The 22182-nt window shown below is 33.6% G+C and overlaps 1 protein-coding gene across 2 annotated transcripts in view; it reads right to left on the reverse strand.

Annotated features, from left to right (window-relative positions):
- The window catches only part of FNDC3A (fibronectin type III domain containing 3A), a 171255-nt gene that overhangs the window by 120880 nt on the left and 28193 nt on the right, over window positions 1-22182 (reverse strand). For both annotated transcript variants that reach the window (XM_072760551.1, XM_072760552.1), the window contains exon 2: window positions 19809-19946. In XM_072760551.1, the coding sequence (XP_072616652.1) occupies window positions 19809-19907 (99 nt within the window). In that variant the 5' untranslated portion in view covers window positions 19908-19946. The remainder of the gene's footprint in view (window positions 1-19808; window positions 19947-22182) is intronic.

The following is a 22182-nucleotide window of genomic DNA, read 5'->3' on the forward strand; positions in this document are numbered from 1 at the left end:
AGAGACGCAAGTGAGCACAGAGGGAGGGGCAAGGGAAAAGGGAGATAATCTCAAGCAAACTCTCCACTGAGCCTGGAGCCTGATGCAGAGGTTCGATCTCACCACTCGGAGATCATGACCTAGGCCAAAATCAAAAGTCAGTTGCTTAACCAACTGAGCCACCCAGGCGCCCTTAGTTAGTAATATTTTAAAAACAGAAAAACCTAGGTATAGATTATATCTTGCTATTTTAAATTTCAACTGTTACTAATAATTTCATTGTTAAATACAACTTTGAAAATATTCTTTCCCATTTCAAAGGTAATACATAACTCCATCATCTGTTTGTTTTAATTTTACCTAATTGCTGTCAGTCTAAGTTCTTTATATGTAAAATGAGAGTAAGAAAAATAGCAATCTTACACCTGCTCCATAGCACCAAAAACGTGTACTAGATGAAATGATGTGCACTAGATGAGAGGAAAGACAACTTACAGCCACCCTGGGAACATTTCAAAATACTGTATAGATATTTATTCTGTCTGCAGAGGATGAAGAGTCTGGGATTTTCTCCTTAGCTTGAATCCCAGGGAAATAATCAGTCTTTCTAATGTAATTACTCATAAATTGCTAAGATGGCCATCAGGAAACCCATGCTATTATTTATTACTCCAGAAAGTATCACTACTTTAAAACCTAAAGGATTCAGTAAAAGATAAAGGTTGGTGGGGTGCCTGGCTGGCTCTGATGGGAGAGCATGATATTCTTAATCTTGGGGTCATAAATTCAAGTCCCATGTTAGGTGTAAAGCTTACGTAAAAAAATAAAAAATAATAAGTTTGGTACTAATATTCTATAATCTCTAAAGGAAGAAACAGAAAAACTCCTAAGGTGTCATAAGTGATTTCTTCTGTGTAGTTAACACACATTTAACGTTCTGAATTTAGGAGTATTTTTTAAGTTTGTTTCTCTAAAACTCCAACAATTTATAAATTGTTTATTTTGAAGAATATACACCTAATATAAAATGTTTAAGGATGTAGTGATTTATAAAAATGTTCACCTCTATTTTCATAAAAAATGATCTATAAAACCAAATATAATCACTAAAAAAAACAAAGAGAAGAATGTTTATGGATGGAATCAATCTTGCATGTATAATTTAATCTTCAACTCTCTACCCCAAAGGACGCGCAATTGCATTCTTCATTGTAGATTAAGACTGACACTGTCAGGTCTGAGAAGAACAAAGGACTTCACAATTCTATTTCTGAAATCCAGTAGAGGATTTAGTAGACAGAGAAAAAAAATCAGCCCAAAAGTCAAACATATATTCATGCTTTCCAATATTTACAAATGTATTATCTTGGCGATCATCTTAGTGTGCTTAACTGCAGTAACAAAGTACCACAGACTGGGAGGGAACAGGGTTTAAACTGAAATTTGTTCTCTCATAGTTCTAGAGGCTAGAAGTTCAAGATCAGGTGTAACAGCCTTCTGAAGGCTCTCACTTTGGCTTGCAGATGGCTACATTCTTCCTGTGTTTTCACAGTCTTCCCTCTAGGTATATTTGTTCTTATATCCTCTTATTAGAAGGACATTGGTAAAAGGGAGAATTCTATTGGATGAAGGCCTGCTCTAATGACCTCATTTTACCTTAACTAGCTCTTTAAAGACCTTATCTCTAAATATAGTCATATTCTGAAGTACTGGAACATATGATTTTCGGGGAAGGCTAAGGAACATACAATTCAACACAAAACAGCAACCCCCGGATTATAGGAAGTACAGGAGAAAAATTCTCTATAATGCCTAATCCTTTTCCTGGTTTTTTGTTTGTTTGTTTTTAATTCAGCTGCTTCTTCACGCTTGCTCAACAGTGCCAACTTAATGAGGTTGAGAGTAATAATAAAAGGGAAAATCCTTTGGGCCTTGTACCTTTGAATAATAGTTAACATATCTTTAGTCAATGTAATTTCCCAATCCATGACTGAAGGCTTCCAAATGAACCCAATACTCACAGGGTTGTTTTGATGACTAAGTGAAGTAATATATGTCAAAGTGCCTAAGACAGTAAATGACATACGATAAGCACTATCTGTACATGTTGAATATTGTTATTGTAAGCACCAAGGTGTAGTTCTTACAAGTATTTTTGACAGTGTACAACTGTCACTTTTAAGGACTTGCCCCCAGCCTAGAAGAACTTGGTCAATTTACACGTAAGACACGTAATATGCCCACAACACAATGTTTAAGAGACTTCTCCTGAACTAGTCTGGCAACTGCCTGCCTCTTTCCATTCCTCTTGTACAGACCCTGCAGCTTTCCAGTTACCAACCTGCTATACTCTCAACTCAGGGTTCCATGGTCAATGGCTTCTCTTTCATCTCCTGGTCTGTGACTTACTGACTACTCTCTAGCAGGACACCTGATTCAGACCTAAGTTTCTGCTGACTAATGTCTTCCTAGAATGACTCTGTGCTTGAGGACTTAGGTCTATAAACAGAAATGGCTTCTTCAGGCAACTCTACCTATGCCTTCAGGATGCTGATGCCCAGAAGCAGAGTTAAGTTATTCCTGTAATAAGGCCCCTGGTACTTTGCACATCTCAGCATGACACTTAGCATATGACCGTATTCGTCGTTTACGTGCTGTCACCTCCACTACATGAGCCCTTCCTAAGACTTTGATCTATTTATTTTTATAGTTATAGAGGCCATAGAAGTTGAACAAATGTTTGGTGAATGAACAGCTCTGTCCATCTCTAAATAACTCCTAATCTTTTCCTCTGGCTTTGAGACCAGGGCTAGATGATACAAACTTTCTGTAATGATGGAAATGTCCTATGTGCTCTCTGGTATGCTAGCCCCTGGCTACATGTGGCTACGTATATGGCCTCTGCATGTACACAACTGCTACTGAGCATTTAAAATGTGTCTAGTGAAAATGATACTGAATTTGTAATCTTAAATACTTTTAATTAATTTAAATTAGTGGTTAATGGCTAACATATTAGGCAAGGACCATGCTAGATTTTGCCAAGTTCCAAAATTACTTTTCAAACTACTTTCTGAATTTGTCTTGATAAATTGTAGGTACCTCAATCTTATTATGTCTAAATTTGAAATAATTATCCGACTTTCCCAAGAAATTAAGTGGAGAAATACTTTTCAGCTAAATATACTATCAATTCACAAAAAAGTCTGAATTACTTACAAAGTGTCATTAAATTGACTTGATTGTAAGACCTTTGAATCAAGCTTTATTTGCATTTCACTAAATTCTGTCAATCTGTAGATACACTGGCTGATGTAACGTATTTCAGCAAAAGTCTAAGACTGATGTTTGGAAATAAAAGGACAATTATCAAATTACTGAATTGAGTTTAGTTTTTAGTCTTACGAAGGATAATAACTTGCAAACCTAATTAAGAATATACGCCTGACATTACCATATAGACAACTGAGATCTGTCAACCATCTACCCACTTAATTCATTTATTTGGTAAATAATTAATGAGTACCTAGTATATGTTAGTTTGTGGAGTTCGGGGTACAAGGATGAATCTATGAGACAGTACAATTATAATACTAAGAAGAGTACAAGGTATAATATATGTGATAATTAGAAAATATTTGTAATTTTTTTTCTGTTTAGGCTCATTTGTCTTCATAACTGCTTTTTAGAAATAAAGGTACTGTGACAGAAAACAAAGAGAGATTTACAATCAGGCACTTCTATATTCAAATTCTACTTTATAACTAAATAAATGTGTGGTTTTTTAGGCAAATTATTTAAACTCTGTGAACCTTAGTGCCTTCTTTTCTAAATTGCAGTGCTTTTGAAGGATTAAGAGAAACACTTTAGGCAGCCCGGTGGCTCAGCGGTTTAGCACCGCCTTCAGCCTAGGGTGTGATCCTGGAGACCCGGGATCGAGTCCCACGTCGGGCTCCCTGCATGGAGCCTGCTTCTCCCTCTGCCTGTGTCTCTTCTTCTCTCTCTGTCTCATGAATAAATAAAATCTTTAAAAAGAAAATTTTAAGAGAAACACTTTATGTAAAACTCTAGTACCTGACATACAGCAGAACCTCAAAAATAACAAGTATTTCCTTTAACTCCAGTACACAAAGAGAATCCTAATTAATCATCTAGATTATGTGGAATATTTCATTTCCTGGCAATGGTTAAAAACATGAGGTAATGTCTCATACATAAAAATATATGGACAATGAATGCACATTATGTATATATACAGGTGTGTGTACATACACACATATACACATCTCTGTATCTACATATGCAGCTAATGAGTGGTCTCTCCCTCTACTTCAGAATGGCTTGTAAAGAGATATATCTTTTCTTATTGAGCCTAATATAAAGGATTATATGTGCACAAGCGCGCCATGTATCCCACTGAACATATATGTGAAGGCTGGCAAAAATTAAAACTTGAGTTTCTAAAGCCAGTTCTATTAAAAGGTCATATTTAAAATTTTTCCATATTAAATAAAAGTATTCTAAAGAAAAAGTATACAAACTTAAAATAGACTATCACTGTTGATTCAAATTTCCAAATGTCATTATTTGGGTTTGCATGTCCATATATTTTTAATCTTTCTACTATTCTTAAAAAACTGGCATTCAAAGTTAAGTCCGAGATAGTATAACAAATAAAAGTTGTTGAATCACACTGTGTTGTACACCTGAAACTAGTGCAACGCTGTGTGTCAATTATGCTATTAAAGAAAATACAAAGTAAGCCCAAGCTATCAAGATTACCCAAGGGGATAAATATAACATCATTAGCTAAAATTGTGTGTTGTACTTTGTTAAAGTATTTTCATGCTTATCACTTAGTCATTTTAGGACTGAGTTAAAAATATGCATAGATCCTTCATACTGATTATACCTGAACAATAACATACATTCCTTCAACATAAATACTCCCAGTATGAACTGCCTACATTTGAAAAGGAACTACTTTTCAAAATAAAGTTTATAAAGTTTACCTTAAATGCTGACAGTCTCCTCACAGAACACATTTTCTTACATGAATTGCATCAATATACTGAAATCAATTCATTATGTCCATTAAAACTCAAACACTCAAGTTTTTATACTGAGTTTTAGAATTAAAACAATAAGTATTGAACTCATAAGATCTTACAACACAACAGGACCAAGTCAAAAGAAGTTGCTGAAGTAATTTGAAATTTCAAAAGTTTTATGATGACAATGTTATATGGATAACAAACACAATAAATTACATAAAAAGTGTACATGTATAAAATATAGTCATTTCAAAATTATTAACAAATTATTATTACTGAGAATACTCTTTAAAGATGAATGCTAATAGTGCTTGCAAAAGAGTTATGTTTCTTTCAAGTATCTTACAATAGTCTATATAGCTTTCCTTTTTCCTAATATACCTTCTGAAAATTTCCAGTTATAATTTCACAAAGAGTGTACTTTGTTCATTCTATGGAGTCATAAACTGGAATTCTATATTCAAATTATAAAGACTTACTAGTAATACACAGAAGTCACAAAGACTCCATAAATTTTAATTTAATGGTAAATACTAAAATAACAATAAAGGAAGCTATAGGCTAAAATAATTTCATTTATATATAATTTATGTATTTAAAATATTAGTCTCCTAATAGTTTTAACTACAGAGTTGTAAGATTTTTTTCATTTAAAGCAGAGTTTTTTTTTTTTTTAAATACAGTTAACTACAGATTTAATAAAATTATTTTAGGGCAAACACAGTCAGTAATTTTAAGTTTACCACAAAACCAAAAGTTTGTAGCTCTTTAAAAAACAGTTATTAGTTTTCTAAGTTTATTTTTTAGTGACCTCTACACCCAATGTGAGGCTTGAACTCATGACCCCAAGACCATGATTCATATGTTCTTCTGACTGAGCCACGCAGGCACCCCAAGTTTGTTGCTTTTATTCTATATCAGAATCTGTATTTTTTTTAAAGTATCATGACTTTACTGCCTTAACCTATAAATACATATGTTTCAAGTATAAAATATAAAATCTAATTGAAGTGGTAAAGCATAAACATGCTCATCTAGATAAGCACTAAAGCCACTTTTAAAACCTTAGGATTTTAGCCTTGTTACATTCTCTTTAATTTTCTCATTCACCTGCTGCTATTATAACTACCAAAGGCTGCTCTTAAAGAGTCAACAGTTTCTGTTCTAGGTGTTCCAATTTGTTCCAATACTAAATATTAACATAATCTTTGTCTGCAAAGTTGGACCTCAGATTGTCCTTAGTCTAGTAAATCAACCTTTTCAAACACCATTCTAGGAAGCATTTTAGAGAATTTTATAGCTTGTGGTGAAAATACACGTGTAGAGGTGGGATGTTAAAGATACAATCAATTATCTGTATACTCATCAATACCTACACCTCAAACCTTGCTTTCTAACAAATTGGCAATGTACAATTAGCTTCCTGTTGTACATGAATGTATCAGGTTACCACAGCAACTAAATTAACAAAGAGCTGCAGTAGCATCTGCTTCTGGATCATCTAAAATTAGTTGAAAAGTTGGAATTTAAGAGTATGCTATTTCCAAATACATTTGATTTTAAAGCTATAGTTTTGGTTATGTTATTTAGTTTTACTCTTGGATCTTTACTCTTGGATCTCTATCAGTCTATCTATAGTTTATAAATACTATATGTAGATACATATCTCTAAGGGAGTAGACAGTGTCACTATGCAGATAATTTAATATACAGTTAGAAATTATTTACCTATCAATGCTTTAATTCTTAAATAGACTTAAGAGATTTATCAAAGATTTGTTAACAGTCTTATAGTAATAATTTACTTCAAAAAATAGTAATTTACTTCTGGATTACTAGCAATCATATTTATATTACATATACACATACCTAAAATATGAAGATGAGTTTAAATATATCTTTAGTATTTTTTGAGATAACTTATATACCATAAAATTTACCCTTTGACAGACATAATTCAGTGGTTTCTAGTACAGAGTTGTATAACCATCACCAGAGTAAATTTAAAAACTTATTCATCATCTTGAAGAAATTTTTATTGACTTTTGTGACAGGCTTCTTTTACTTAGCCTAAAGCTTTTGAGGTTCATCCAAACAGTTGCATGTACTGAAGTATTACTTCATTTCAGTTTAGGGCCAAATAACATTTCATTGTATAAATGTATCACATTTTATTTATCCATTCGTCTGTTGATGGACATTTGGATTGTTTCCACCTTTTGGCTATTATGAATGAATAATGGTGTACAAGTTTTTAGATGGACATGTGTTTTTATTTCTCTTGAGTATATACCTAGGAATAGAACTGCTAGGTCATATAGTAACTAAGATTAATTGAATAACTGCCAGACTATTTTCCAAAGTGGAGTCTCAGTTTACATTCCCACCAGCAGTGTAAGAGGATTCCAATTTTTCCACATCCTTGTCAACACTTGTTACTATCTAACTTTTTGATTCTAGCCATTCTACTGAATTTGAAGTGGCATCTCACTGCGGTTTTGATTTGCGTTTTTCTAATGATTAATGATGTTGAACAACTCTTCATATGCTTATTGGTCACATCTATAATTTTTTTTGAAGAAATTACTATTTTAAACCTTTGCCCATTTTTAAATTGGGTTGTCATTTTATTGGTTTCTTATAAGACTTCTGTGTATATTCTCAATATGACCTCCTTTTCAAATAGGTATAGGATTTGCAAATATTTATGGGTCATCTTTTCAGTTTCTTGACAGTATCTCTTGAAATACCACATTTTTCAATTTTGGCAAGTACACTATATTTCACTTTTTCTTTTATTTGTGTTGTTAGTATCCTGTGAAACTTCATGATAATTCACTATCATGAAGGCATGCCCCTACATTTTACTCTTAAGTTTTAAAGTTCAGTGCTTATTTTAGATGTTTGATTTAATTTTTGCATACTGTATGAAGTACAGGTCCATCTTCATGCTTTTGCATGTGGATATCCAGTTGTTTCAGCACCGTTTGTTAAAAAGTCTGTTCTTTTCCCACTGAATCATCCAGGCATCCTTGTGAAATTCAACTAACTGTAAATGTAAGAGTTTGTTTCAGGACTCTTAATTCTATTCCACTGATCTATCGTTATGCCACTATCACAGTCTCGATTACTGTGGCATTATATCAAGTTTTAAAATTAGAAAATTTTGAGTCCTCCAACTTTGTTCTTTTTAAAGACTGTTTTGGCTATTTTGAGTCCTTTGTATTTCCATATGAATTTCAGGATGTACTTGTCAATCTCTACAAATATTCAGCCAAGATTTTGCTTGAATCTGAACAATTTAGATAGTGCTGCCATCTTACTATTAGCTGCCATCATAACAATCTTAACATTATTCTATGATTATGATATTTCTTTCCATTTATGTCCCCCTTTCAACAGTGCTTTGCAATTTTCAGTGTCCAAGTTTTATACAGCTTTTGTTAAATTTCTTTGATGTATTTTCTTTTTGTACTATTATAAATGGAAAGGTCTTCTTAATTTCATTTTCAGATTTCTCATTGCTAGTTTAGAAATACAATTGATTCTTCTATAATGAACTTGTATCCTATAGCCTTGCTGAACTCATTAATTCTACTAGTCTTTAAGCGGATTTTAGGATTTTCTTTTTACAAGATCATGTCACTGCAGAATAAAGAAAGTTTTATTCTTTTTCCAATCTGGGTGCCTTTAATTCCTTTACTTGCTTAATTTGCCTTAGCTGGAATTTCCAGCATAATGTTTAAAAGTAGTAAGAGCAGGACATTCACGTCCTATTCTTGATCTTTGGGAAAAAGCATTCAGTCTTTCGCCATTAAATATGTCAGCTGCTGCTGCTGCTGCTGTTGTTTTTTAATAGATGCCCTTTATGAGATTGAGGAAATTCCCCCATCTAGTTTATTTGTATTTTTTTATCATAAAGGGGGTTGAACTTTGTCAAATTTTTTCCTGAGTCTATTGAATAGATGACTACATTGTTTTTGCCCCTTTTCTATTATAGATGTATTAGACTGACTACTTTATGTATGTTGAACCCATTCTGCATTCCTAGACTAAATACTACTTAGATGTGGTATATAATCCATTCCATTACACTGCTGGGTCTGGCTTGCTAGTATCTTGAAGATCCTGTGTCTATATTTATAAAGAATATTGATCTAGTAGTTTTCTTATGTCTTTGGTTTAGGTTTGGTGCTAATTCTTCCTTAAACATTTAGCGGGGGACGCCTGGGTGGCTCAGTGGTTGAGCGTCTGCCTTTGGCTCAGGGTGTGATCCCGGGGTCCAGGATTGAGTCCTACATCAGGCTCTCTGCATGGAGCCTGCTTCTGCCTCTGCCTCTCTCTCTCTCTCTCGTTTCATGAATAAATAAATCTTTTAAAAAAATCGGTGGTATTCATCAGTGAGGCATCTGGGTCTGGGATTTCCTTTGTGGAATTTTTTTTGGTTATGAATTCAATCTCTTTACTTGCTATAGCTCTATTCAGATTTTTAGTATTTTTTCTTAAGTTAATCTTGGTAGTTGAATCTTTCTAGGTATTTGCCTAGTTCTATTTGCATATAATTGTACACAGTATTCTCTAATAATCCTTTGTGTATATATAAGATCTGTAGTAATGTCTCTGCTTTCATTCTTGATTTTAGTAAAGTGAGTCTGTTCTTCTTTCCAGTCGGTCTAAAGGGTTGGCAATTTTGTGATCTCAACGAATTAAGTTTTGAGTTTGTCTTTTTTACCCCCTAGTTTCTTAAGGTTGGGTTATTGATTTGAAATCTTTTTGTTAACATAGGCTTTTAAAGTTATAAATTTCCATCTTATGCCTTAGCTATATCCCATAAATTCTGGTAGGCTGCTCTTTTGTTTTCATTCATACCAAAATATTTTCTAATTTTCCTTTTGATTTCTTCCATTGGTTATTTAGGAATGTACCGCTTAATTTCCATGTATTTCTTAATTTCCCCAATTCTATTCTGTTATTGATTTCTAATTTTATTCTATTTTGGTTACAAAATATACTTTATATTATTTCTCTCTTAAGATTTATTGATTTTTGTTCTATGGCCTAGCATATAATCTATTATGAATAGCAATCCATGTGCACTAGAGAAAGCTGTAGATTCTGCTATTGGGTGGAATGTTCTATAGATGTCTGTTAGAGCTGGTATGTTTACAGTGTTGTTCCAGTCTCCTATTTACTTATCTTCTGCTTAGTTGTTCTATTCATCATTGAAAGTCTAAAGTGTCCAATTACTATTGTTCAATTGTCTCTCTGTCTCTTCAATTCTGTCAATTTTTAATTCAGGTATTTTAGGGCTCAGTTGTTAGGTAGAGAGTGACTCTTATCATTATAAAAGGTCCTTGTCTCTAGTAACATTTTTGTTTTAAAGTCTATTTGTCTGATACAAGTACAACCATTCACCTTGCTACCATTTATATTGTATATCTTCTTCCATCTTTTAAATTTCAACCTATTTGTGTATTTATGATTTTTTAAGAGATTTTATTTATTTGTTCATGAGAGACACAGAGAGAGAGAGAGACAGACAGACATACACACAGGCAGAGGGAGAAGCAGGCTCCATGCAGGGAGCCTGATGTGGGACTCGATCCTGGGACTCCAGGATCACGACCCGGGGTGAAGGCAGGCGCCCAACTGCTGAGCCACCAGGCGTCCCTGTGTCTTTGATTTAAAGAGTGTCCCCTGTACATCCAGCATACAGATCATGCGTTTTTATCCATTATGTCAATCTCTGTCTTTTCACTGTCCTGTTTAGTTCATTTAATGGAATTTCTGATAAGGTAGAGTTTACATCTGACATTTCGCTCTTTGTCTTCTTTACGCAATTATGTCTTTTTTATTCCCCAATTCCTCCATTACTGCCCTTTATTTTATTAATTAATTAATTTTTGGTGTTAAATATTTCTAGTGCTCCATTTTAGTTGTTTCTTTTTACTGCATTTTTTTCTTTATTTTCTTAGTGAATGCCCTGGGGATTACAACAAACTTAATTCATAACAATCTAATCCAATTAATTCCAATTTCAATTGTATATAAAAACTTTGCTTCTCTACAGTTGTGTCTTCTTTCTGCTATATTTATATCCTTATACATTATAAGCCAATCAACATAGTATATTAATTATTGTTTATTGTACATATTTTTGAACCAGACAGAAGAATTAAAAATAAAATATATTTATACTGTGTTTTGAGTTGACCTTTGTAGTTGCTTTTACTGGTGCTCTTTACTTCATATGGATTCTTTTGTCTTGTGAATAGTCTTACTGAATGAAAGCAAGGAGTGTTGAAAAAGCATTCACTAAACATTCCTATAAGCCATTCCTAACCATTTCTGAATTGCTTTATTAGTATCAACTGAATCACCATATACCTAGAACTAAGTGTTTTCAATTTCTGAATTTAAACTCAACTTCCTTTCTTAACCCAAAGTGACTTAGACTAGGGATCAGAAGACAGATTCTAGGGTCAACTCTGCCACTAAATGTGTAACCTTGGATAACCTAGGTTAATGGTGAGCTTTTAGTTTTTTCATGTGTAAAAAAGGTGAACTGGAATTTTTTTCTATAAAAAAAAAAAAAGACGTTTTCCCCATTACTTCCAGGTGGTATTCTCTAAAACCTCATTACTTTAATGCCTGATGGGAGTGGAGAGAGAAGTCAATGCTTTTTCCTTGTTTTTTTTTTTAAGATTTTATTTATTTATTCACGAGAGACAGAGAGACAGAGGCTGAGACACAGGCAGAGGGAGAAGCAGGCTCCGTGCAGGAAGCCTGATGTGGGACTCGATCCCGGGACTCCAGGATCACACCCTGGGCCAAAGGCAGGTGCTAAACTGCTGAGCCACCCAGGGATCCCCATCAATGCTTTTTCTAGTATTCCCCCACTCCATTCTACTTAACTGTGTAGTTAAATAGAATAATATTTCCCAAGGAAAATCATTCCATTGATCTACTTTGTAAACTTTATGGACTACCTATTGCTTATTATCTCAAATCCCAAATTAGATCATGTAAAACTCTTTATTGGGGGATGCTTGGGTGGCTCAGCGGTTAAGCACCGGCCTTCGGCTCAGGGCATGATCCCTTACAGGAAGCTTGCTTCTCCCTCTGCCTGTGTCTGCCTCTCTCTCTGTGTCTCTCATGAATAAATACATAAAACCTTAAAAAAAATAAAACTATCAACTATCCTATCTGTAATGTCTAAGCTTGTGTCTTTCATTTCAACACAAAGAGAAGAAGAGAGTATTATTATCTATCAATTTCATGGAGTCAATCAGATTTACCATGTTGCCAAATGTGCTTCAAATGCTCTTCGGAAAGAGACATACAAGTTTACAGATCTTTTTTTTCCACTGAACTTGAGATATATCTTTCTTATCCTTAATATTCTTAATATATATGCTGAATCCACTACCAGTATATAGCATTATTTTGTGAGTTTGTTTTTTTTTTAGTTTATATTGGTGGCATGTTTTACATATCCCTTTCTAATGTGTTATTTTTCCCAATATTTTACTTTTGAGATTTATCCACAGTATAAATTCATGCAAAGGAATACTGGTATATACTATTCTAGTATCCCATTGTATGAACCCTCCAAATTCTTTCATTTCTCTACTAATGGATGTACATATTATGTCCAGATCTTTCATTACAAAATACAATGAACTGTATTGTACATGTGCCCTTATATACATGTATAAGATTTTCTGTAGGTTAAATATCTAAAAGTCTATAGTTAGATTTTAGATATGCACTTTTTCAGCTTTATTAAATACTGACAGATCATTCCTCCAAAAAAGTTGTGCCAGTAGTGTATAAGAGATTATACTGATTACGGCCTTTCTATATTGTCGGTCAGATTTCTTAATATTTTACATCTTCACTGAGGTTTTAATTTGCATTCCCTCCTTCAAAACATAGCTCCAACCTCCTTTCTTCCCTAAAACTTTTCATTAGTCCCATGAATTACCCCCAAGAAGATAAGGTACTTTGTATATAGGTAGTATGTGGCCAACTTTGTAATTAACATTAAATTCTTTTCTTTTTAGGATTTTATATTTATTTGAGAGAGAGAGAGAGAGAGAGAGAGAGAGAGAAAGCACAAGGAGGGAGAGCGGGCGAGGGGGGTAGAGGGAGAGGCAGGTTCCCTGAGCAGGGAGCCTGATGCAGGCCTTGATCCCAGGACCCTGAGATCATGACCTGAGCCGAAGGCAGATGCTTAACTGACTGAATCACCTAGGTGCCCCACCAATTTTTATTTTCTTGAAAATAGGAAGAGATATATACTTTAAAAATGAACAAATGAAATATTGGTACTAGTCAGTAAGAATACGATTTTATTGTTTTACACCAAATATAAATTCCAGTTCATTTACATATTCTGAACTTTTCTTATTGATATTTTAGGAAGCTTTTTATTCTTTAAATGGACTACCTGAAAATTTACATCCAATTTATAAATCCGATCTTATGTCTTACAACAAGAACCAAGCACAATAATATTATGCACATAGATAACTATCGGAGTGAGTTGATTTTGTAAGTGCGGCATAGCTTACTATCAGTTTTTAAAAATATGTGCTTATAAAAAATACATTAATATAGTCAAATTTCAGATCTGTAACTAGTGTGTATGGCTTTTTGTATCTCTAGGGAAAAGTTATTAATTAATACTGAAATTTTTAAACTATTTGACTTTCTCATGTAACATCATAAAAAGTGGCATGGTACAGACATTCAGGAGAAACAAACTCCAATGGGAAAGAAGAGATTGGTTTAATATTTAAATCCTGACCTTTCTAAAAACCTTTAAGAATGAGGATTTAGCAAACATTTTGTTTGCCAGGCAAAGCTACAGAGCAATTAAAAAACTAATTTGGGCCATGAAATTTTTAGGATTAAAGGTCTGGATTAGAATTCTGAGGCCCCAAATTTTTGTCACAAAGGTGTGAGCTATTATTTTAGAATCTCAGTAATCTCACCCCTAAGGTATACTAAATGTTTATAGTTTGGTCAGAAAAGGACTTGGCTCTGTATCTGAAACAATGCAAGGGCTCAAATGGTAGCTATTATTTTTATTATTTTTTACTTACATATCCCCCAAACACTTCAACTGAAGATCTTTCACATTCTCTCAAACACCAAACCTGCTACTTCTGTTTTCCTTATTCTAGAAGATTTTATTATTTTTCCAAACATTTGCAGCTTCTCCCTAGGGATGGCATGGTTGACCATGTGACTTGCACAGAATAATAAAACATGGATGGAGGTCAACATGTAGTTCACCATTATCTCTGCCATGATACCAGCAACATTCTACGTAGAGGTTGGGTCTCAAGTGAAAATTATGTGGAGTACAGCGACAGATAACCTGTTAACAACAGTTAATATGAGCAATAGCCTTTTGGTAAATTATTGAGATTTACAGGCTATTTTTAACCACGAAGTAACTGCCTATCCTGACTGATAAGATTTATCTTAGTGAACATGGCCTTTTCATCCACCTAAATATTCAAAGGGAGTCTGGTAAAATTCTTATCCTCTTTTGGTTTTGTTCTATGGCCAGTTTCATCAATTCTGATCAATTCTACCTCCCTAATATGTCTCAAATTATGCATTAGTAATAAGACCTTAATCCAAGTTTTCTATTTTATCTATTGCTACAATATTTTCTTTCTCCAGGTCTGTTCCCCTTGAACATTTTAGTCTGCATTAGTAAGATTAATATATATTTTTTAAATTTTTATTTATTTATGATAGTCACACAGAGAGAGAGAGAGGCAGAAACACAGGCAGAGGGAGAAGCAGGCTTCATGCACTGAGAGCCCGACGTGGGACTCGATCCTGGGTCTCCAGGATCACACCCTGGGCCAAAGGCAGGCGCTAAACCACTGCGCCACCCAGGGATCCCTATATTTTCTTTTAAATACTTCAAATGCCTATCATAATTTTAAGTGCTTAAACAGTTCTTATTAAACTTATAAATGTAATAAAACTCAAATTTTCTTAAACACCTTACTACTGGCTAAATAATAAATATATACAGACTATCTCAGTAATAGCAACACTCATTTCCAAATATTAATAGCATCAGTTTGATTTACTTCACCATTTCTACACTTAAGTCAGAGAAAACTCTAGGCCCCAAAGGGCTTCACTGATTAAGTTCTACCATATATTCAAAGAAGGTATCTGAGTTGTATTTTTTTAAGATTCCACATTTAAGTGAGATGATACAGTATTTGTCTTTTCTGTTTGACTTACTTAATATAATGCTGTCAAGGTCTATCCATATTGGGGCAAATGGCAGGATTTCCTTCTTTTTTATGACAGAGTAATATTCTACTGTATGTATATATGTGTCTACCCACACCACAGCTTCTTTACCCATTCATAGATTGAAGGACACTTCAAAGATTGTTTCCATGTCTTGGCTACTGTAAATAAATGCTGTAAATAATGCTGCAATGAACATGAGGGTGCAGATAACTTTTTAAGTTACTGATTTCATTTCCTTCAGATGAATATTTAGAAGTAGAACTGCTGATCATATGGTAGCTTTATTTTTAATTTTTTAAGGAATCTCCAGACTATTTTCCATAGTGGCTGGACCAATTTACAGTTCTACCAACAGTGCACAAGAGGTTCCCTTTTCTCTGCATCCTCACCAACACTTATTATTTCTTGTCTGCAATAGTTATTAAAACTAGCCAATCCTAAGCTGTTACTCTACCCTGCTTTGTCTTTCCTGCAGGAACACCAATGATGGCTTTTGGGCTAGGCTTTTCTCTTGCTCTGCCTCCAAATGAAAACCTGAAGCTTTCCCTGTGGTCTAGTGTAGTATTTTGTGCCCCCATTCTTTTAGGCAACATAAGTACAAAAATTCTTTCAATGGCAGTAGCCTCCCCATGTTATTACCCAGTCATCTCCGTAAATTAAAAGCCTGCAGGTACAAGTGAGACAATTACAAAATAGCAGTAACAAAAAGATTAATGAAATGGAAAAGATTCTGGGGGAAAGAAAACCCCAGACAGCCTGAGTTTTGACAGATCTTAACCCAAAGTTTAAATGCATTCAATCCTTTTGGATGATAAATAAATAGAAATTACAGAAGGTAAACTTAAATTAGGAAACTGCTGAAACACGTAAGAAACCAAAATACCTGAACTTTTCTTTGGATGGTAACAACAGTGAATAGAGCTGGGGACATTCAATGGTGCTTAAAGCTCAAATTCTTTAACACAGACGTGGAAGTTATAACAGGGCAGCTAAAGCACTCACACATGCTTTATCTTCTCTATCAGTAGAGGACAAAATCTCAAATCAAGCACATGCTTGAGAATGCAAAATGGTACACCCACATTTTGGAAAAAAAGCTGGCAATTTCTAATAAAGCTAAACACAGCCTTACCATACAATCCAGAAATCATATTCTTAGGTATTTACCTAATTAAGTTAAAAACTTATGTCCATCCCAAACCCTACATATGAATGTTTAAAACGGCTTTATTTATAATCGCTAAAAACTGGAAAGAATCAAGCTGTCCTTCAATAGCTGAACTGATTGACAAACTGGTACATTCATCAGTGAAGTATTAAATCACAAAAAGAAACTGTCTAGACCATATTGCTAAATGAAGAGAAGCTGGTTGAAAAGGCTACATCCTGTATGAATCCAATTAAATGACATTCTGGAAAAGATAAACATATAGGAACAATAAATAAATTAGTGGTTGCCAAGGTTAGGGGAGTTGGGAAAAGGGGGATGGAGAAAGGAATGAATACACAGGGAGATTTTTAGGGCAGTGAAGTTATTCATTATGATAATGTAATGATGATATATGACATTATACATTTGCAAACCCGTAGAACTGTATAATACCAAGAGTGAACCTTAATGTAAACTGTGGAACTTAATGAATATTGGTTTGTTAACTGTAATAAAAGTACCACACCAATATAAAATGTTAATAGGGAAAACTGTGTGGTATAGGTGGTATGAAAGAAATTCTCTGCTCAATTTTTCTCTAAACCTAAAACTGCTACAAAAATAAATTGTTAATGAAAATGGGAGGAGGAATGACAATTCTACAAGCACAAAACACGGTTCAGATGCTGCCACTCAAAAAGAATGATAAATGTCTATTACAACTTCCCTAAAAGCTGTATCAGTAGCAGTGATGTCAGGTGGGATTCTTATATAGCTCATGAGCCAAAAGACCCACTGTGTATAATATGACATACTACCAAATACAGAACCAGAAAATATTGACAAAGTGATCATCTAAAGGGCCAACTGTAAGAAAATTAATTTGATCTCAAGAAATGAAACAGAAATCATCCCATAATATATTCCCAAGAAATAGCATAATATTCCCAAAAAAAGTCAAGACATAGAACACTCCATTATCCTGATTTTTAGATCATGCACATAGATGATTTAGCCCTCTGTCAAGAACTGTCTTTTAGCAGGCACCAACCAGGTGGTATCATATATCCACAGGCAAGATCTAACTTGTCATGCTTGGCACACCAGTTAAGTTCCTGAATTAAGACAAGGAAATCTGCCTGTTATCAAGTTTATTAACCTTTCACCTCTGTTATCTATTTTTTGTTCAGTTTCTCACATTCAATCATAGCTTTTAGTCCATTGTCCTTAGGATGTATCCTTCATAACTATCTCTTAGTTTTTTGATCTCTTAGTTTTTGGTCACTATTAACTGTCTCTACTGATTTAAGACCTGACTCCTGACTGGCATATCTATAGAATTTCCTCAGTCTTTTTAAAAACACTTACTGAATGCTTCAGTTCAGACTCAGCAAACATTTACTGAGCTCCTTCAAGTTCATTTCACCTTCATAGCCACAGCCACTCTGAGAAGCCATTACTACCTCCATTTTATAGAGAAAGATACTCAGAGAAGTTAAACAACTTGTCTTAGGTCACCCAAGTCAAATCTAAATCTACCAGTCAAGTCTAGTTAGTGCTCCTTCTATCATCTTTACCTCTCTCCCCGTCAAACTGTAACACAATTTGACATTACTAGCACACTGTGCTAGTTAGAATCTAAGGCTTCACTTCACCTTCTGACCTGTTTTTCAAATAGTAACTAAAAACAGATCCCCTAGATCCACTGAGCAGCCCCACCCCCACCCCTTCAAATCCTGCTCTGGTAGATTCTTCTATTCCCAACTCGTTTCTCTAAATCCATCTATACCACTACTGTAACACAGTAGCGCTCTGGTGCCCTCAAGATTTCAAGAAAAATTCTACCAATAGAATCTTCTTTTGGGGGAAAGGAGAGAAATAAGTCAGGAGCATCATGGTCTTATGTCAGTCTGTTGTCTTCCCTCTTATAGACCATAAGCTATAGCAACTAGATCAATGAACTGTAATTAACTGCTCAATAGATTCTTTTATGTGTTAAGTTATAAAAAACTTGAAACCAGTGATCGGCTTGATAACTCAAGACACTCTCAGAGGCTCAAAGTAAATAGATACCTGCCACATTCATTATTTTTGCAGAAAAAAAAAATCTTAACAGACTTAACTTTGACCATAAAAAGCAAGTTTAGTGAAATGAACTTGCTGCTAAAAGTTATCCAAGCACATGTGAAAACTGAAACCAAGATACATTTTTCATGCCACTTTTATACAAACCAGCAAAGTTCAGAACCAAAGCCAACTGTTCTTGATTTTTCAACAGCAAAGTTAACAAAGTAACCTATTAATCTTGTAAGCAAACCATAATTGCCCACTACAGACAGATACTAAGTTTGTAAATTAATAAATTTTTTTTTTAATTTCCCAAGGAGGTAGAAGGAGTAATGGTTAGGAAAGCCCTGTGTAATCTTGAGATTATCTAAACCTCATTTTGTTTCATCTGCAAAATAGGGACAGGTATATGCCTCAGAGGATTGTTCAAAGAATAAGATCATGAAGTTCCTAGCACAATGTTTTCTATACAGTGAGCACTCAAAATGTTCCATCTTCTCGTTATTATTCATTATGTCCTTAGTCTTGATGTTTCCTCACTTATAATATTAAAATCTCCACCATGTAAGGCAGCTGTGAGAATTAAACATAGTACTTGATACATCATAAGTATTTATGAAAGCCCATCATTCCCATCCCATCAGCATTACTGGGGGAATCAGGAATCAAATAAGTACAAAGCTACATTTATAAAGCCATGGGTTGGAGAAAAAATATATCAGCTCTCAGGAATTATGTATTTGCTTTTGGGAGGGGGAGTCTGACACAATTTTATTATTGTATAATGTACACAGAGTCATTTAATCACATAATTAAGTCATGATTATATAATGATTTGAAATAATGATTTATAATAATCATTAAAATGAAAGGTTAAACTTAGTTAAAAACCAACCAGGGACTAATACACTGCCTAAAGCAAAACAAAAACAGCTTTAATGGCAACTAAAGATACACACAAGAAATTTAAACATTAATTAGTGAGACATTTTAGAAGCAACTTCAAAACAGTCTCATTATTTCATTGTTTTATGAAGCCAAAACAACATTTTGAACTGGAGTTTAAAAGATGAATTAACAGGAATCCACTATTGTGAAGTTTCACTGCTTTAAATTTTGCTTTTATTTCTATTTGCTTTTATTTCTATTTCTATCTATCCACTATTGTGAAGTTTCATTGCTTTTAAATTTTTAAATATTCTTCTGAAAGAAATACACATGTAATGTAAGACATAAGGAAATAAAAATTTCAGTTTCCTTACCTGTTGTGTCCCATCTGCACTTACAATAGGGGCAGACAGAAGAGAAATATCACTACTTAAAATCTGAGCTGTATCCAGTAGTGGTGGATGTTCTGCCATTATCAATAAGACATTAATATACTGGATAGCCTTCCAATTCTGAAAAACAAAAATATATAGCCATCTCTGTGTACATCCTTAAAAATACATTAAAATATAATACATTCAAGATCTGTCTCATTCTCTAACCTAAACAGATATTGCTGTCAAAGAAAATACATTTCTTACAACTTAACCAACTGCAAGTCAGTGTAGGTAGGAAACTAAGATATATTAAGGTCAATATATGGGGCCCTAGGTAGCTCAGTCAGTTAAGGGTCCGGCCCTTGGTTTCAGCTCAGGTCACGATCTCAGGGCTGTGCGATCCAGCCTTGTGTTGAGCTCTGCGCTCAGCAAGGAGTCTGCTTGAGATTCTTTCCCCTTCCCTTTCTCTCCAATTGTGTACCTCTCCCTTGCTCATACGTTCTCTAAAATAAATAAATAAATAAATAAATAAATAAATAAATAAATAAATAAATAAATAAAATCTTTAAAAAAGTAATAAATAAAACCAATATACGAGCAGCTTCTATTTAAATTCCATGTCTGTCTTTATTCCTCCCATCTCTATGCAGTATTTATTTAATCACCACTACTCTAGCTAAATACTAGATAATATTTAGTATAGGATAGACTGTAAAATGCAATGACTGAGTGAACAATTCTATTACTATTTTTTCTATGAGTTGAGAAGGTGATTATGAAGACACAATCCCCTCATCACCTTTATCAGTTCAGTAACAATGAAGACACAATCCCCTCCTCATCACCTTTATCAGTTCAGTAACAATTCTATTACTATTTTTTCTATGAGCTGAGAAGGTGATTATGAAGACACAATCCCCTCCTCATCACCTTTATCACCTTTATCAAACTACACAAGAATTGTGATTTGTTACTGATTCCTCAGGCAGAGCAAAACAGTAGAAAACTTTGCTCAGGACTAGGAAAAAACCCTTCAAGTTTCAAGTTTTAAGCTCCGACACTGGTCTTCTGTCATTCTAGTTTTACTATTCTTAGTGACACCTACTTTAAAATAAACCATATCATTTCAGCAAAAGCACATACATTTAGAAGTCTTTAACAACAGACACAGTGTCACTTAGATAAAAAGTAAAAGACCTGATATAAGCAAATTATGGTATATCTACCATATACAACATCGGCCAATAAAATGCCAGCTAATTACAAGTCAAGCTGAACATAACTGAGCTCAATCATAAATTTTACCAAATTTGTACTCAAGAACAAAATTACAAACATTTTTGGATGGTGGCAGGATTCTAAAATTCAGTAGTATCAAGATGTTTAACTTTTTTAAGATATTAAATTCATGTTATTTAATTTAGAATCTTGAATCTTTGCAGAAACTCTCATACAGGCTGATTTAACCTAAAAACAAACGTATTTAGATAAATAAAAATTGCTATAAGATTTAAAAAAAAATTCAGTACAATTATCTACCTCAAGATTTTATATTGAAGACTACAGCATGCATTATTTTATATTTAACTATTGCATAACAATGCATGTCATTAAATACACGATAATGTTATAATTATGTACATATCGAATATACATGCTTACATTGTTTTAATATGTACATATAATATACAAGTAAACATATACATATGTACATACACACAGTATAACATACATAAAAATGCAAATCTAACTTCTGGCTTAATCTGTATTGCTGTATGCTTAAAGTGAGAAAATCAGTGAGTAAATTGTATAAAAAAAAAAACCTCACTCTGTGAATATGTAAAAAGTTATAACACAGGAAGAGTCAATGTATTATTTTCCCTCTTGTATGTCAAAGAAACATTCAGGGAAGCTAACAGAATTAACCAGAGAAAGTTTACAGATAATTCATTTTGAAAAATTAGTAAACTAAAAAAAAGTAACAACCACTGAACACTTTTCATTTTGTCATTACATTGTTTGTAATTTTATGTAATGTCTTTAGCTAAAACTGCAAACCACCATTATTACTTGAATTTTAGAAAGTAATGTTGAAGATAATAACCCTAATTTGGTTTCAAGAGGTGAACTGGAAGTTTTACAAATACCAACACAAATTTCTTCTGAACCTCTAGTTAATTCAAAGTACCATTATAGATTGGGGTCTGAAGCCACATGCTATGTTTTAACATCATTTCACTTAAGGTGTTATCTCTATTTTTATTCTCTTTAAAGCTCTAAATCATCAGAAGTTTCATTTATGAACTGCTTTCTTGCATGGCTATATCCATCACACTATATGCAAAAGTTTTATTTAAGCTTGCAAATTAGA

This window comes from Vulpes vulpes, chromosome 6, assembly GCF_048418805.1.
Source record: "Vulpes vulpes isolate BD-2025 chromosome 6, VulVul3, whole genome shotgun sequence".
NCBI lineage: Eukaryota > Metazoa > Chordata > Mammalia > Carnivora > Canidae > Vulpes > Vulpes vulpes.